At 41.9% G+C, this 1617-nt stretch overlaps 1 protein-coding gene across 4 annotated transcripts in view; it reads left to right on the top strand.

Annotated features, from left to right (window-relative positions):
- Window positions 1–1330, top strand: part of LOC105032287 (putative UPF0481 protein At3g02645) — a 40088-nt gene extending 38758 nt beyond the window's left edge. For all 4 annotated transcript variants that reach the window (XM_073251745.1, XM_073251732.1, XM_073251742.1 and 1 more), the window contains one exon: window positions 1–1330. This exon is cut by the window's left edge and continues 456 nt beyond it. In XM_073251745.1, the coding sequence (XP_073107846.1) occupies window positions 1–847 (847 nt within the window). In that variant the 3' untranslated portion in view covers window positions 848–1330.
- The last annotated feature ends 287 nt before the right edge of the window (window positions 1331–1617 follow it).

Below are 1617 nucleotides of genomic sequence, written 5' to 3'. Positions count from 1 at the left end.
GTTGAATGAGACGAAGCCCATGGGTAATCCTAGCTATGTGAAGCAGCTCTTTAATTCAGTTTGGAGTCGGGCATCGGACCTAAAAATCATGGAAGTCCCTGCTACGAGGCCCATCAAATTCCTAGGGAAGCTTCCATGGAAGATCATCTCCAAGCTCCCAGGGGTCTCGATCTTGACTGCTCCCATTGCAAAGCTCTTCTTCTTCCAAGGTGATGAGAAATCAAAAGACGAAGACTCTACTGATGACGAACCACCTTTGGTCGAAGAAATAATGATCCCTTCAGTGACTGAGCTCAGCAAGGCTGGGGTGAAGTTCTCACCAACAAAGGGGGACTTGACGACAGTATCGTTCAACTCGAGAACTGCCACATTTTATCTCCCAGCCGTTAGTTTGGACGTCAACACTGAAGTCCTATTGAGGAATTTAGTAGCTTATGAGACAGCAGTTGAGTTGGGGCCGATGGTCTTCACTCGGTACACCGAGTTGATGAACGGGATTATAGACACCGAGGAGGACGTGAAGCTCTTGAGGCAAAGCGGGATCATCTTGAACCGGATGAAGAACGACGAGGAGGTGGCGAAGCTCTGGAATGCGATGAGCAGATCGGTGAGGTTGACGAAAGTAGGCTTCATAGACAAAGTGTTGGTGGATGTGAACAAGTTTCATAGCAGTAGGTGGAGTGTTAAGGCCCGGAAGATCATGAAGACCTATGTGTTTGGGTCGTGGCAGATCCTTACATTCCTGGCGGCTATCTTGCTCCTGTTGTTGACGTGCGTGCAGGCCTTCTGCTCGGTCTATAGCTGTGGATCCCGCTGGCTCAATGTCACAAACGCGGGGTTGCAGTGAAGTGTTCCGGTTATGGAATTTAGCTGGCCAGTCGATCACTGATAAAAGAAGACATACTAAAAATAAGGGGAAAGGACTGGAAAGAACGACACTTTTTTTATCATAGATGGATCGATTACATTCCCTGCAATACAACAACCGCACGCGTGTGTGTAGCCTTAAAATTTAACTAGAATATCAATTAGATAAATCAGAATAACAATTAACTCTATCAAGGTAATATCTTCATATTTATCCATCTAGGAATTACCCAACTTGAATTTTCTGATTCAAATTAAGTTTATCCTTTCAACATCCTCAGAAATGTAATTATCTTCCATCAATAATTCCAAGTGAATTCTTCAATTTGCAAAATACTTCCGAGAGGTTTTGTAAAAATATCTGCGATTTGATCTCCGGACTTGATGTACTCCAATTTTATCTTCTTCTTCTTGACTTAGTCTTCAATAAAATATAAATGTATATCGGTGTGCTTGCTTCGTTCATGGTATATGGGATTCTTGACTAGTGCAATCACCAATTTGTTGTCAACACAAATTCTGATAGCATCATTTTGTAGTTGTTGTATTGCTTTCAAAAGATTTTGTAGACATATGGCATGGTATACATATGAAGAGGCCGCAACATATTTAGTTTCATATGTTGAAAACATCACTATCGATTATTTCTTCTAAAACCATGAAAATACGGTGTCCCCCAAATAAAATGTGAATCTAGTCATGTTTTTTCGATCTTCTAGATCTCCACCCCAATTACTAAGTAGCCAACTA

Source organism: Elaeis guineensis, chromosome 1 (genome assembly GCF_000442705.2).
Source record: "Elaeis guineensis isolate ETL-2024a chromosome 1, EG11, whole genome shotgun sequence".
Classification (NCBI taxonomy): Eukaryota; Viridiplantae; Streptophyta; class Magnoliopsida; order Arecales; family Arecaceae; genus Elaeis; species Elaeis guineensis.
Note: the sequence above shows the minus strand (reverse complement) of the source record. Positions and strands in the feature narration are given on the sequence as shown.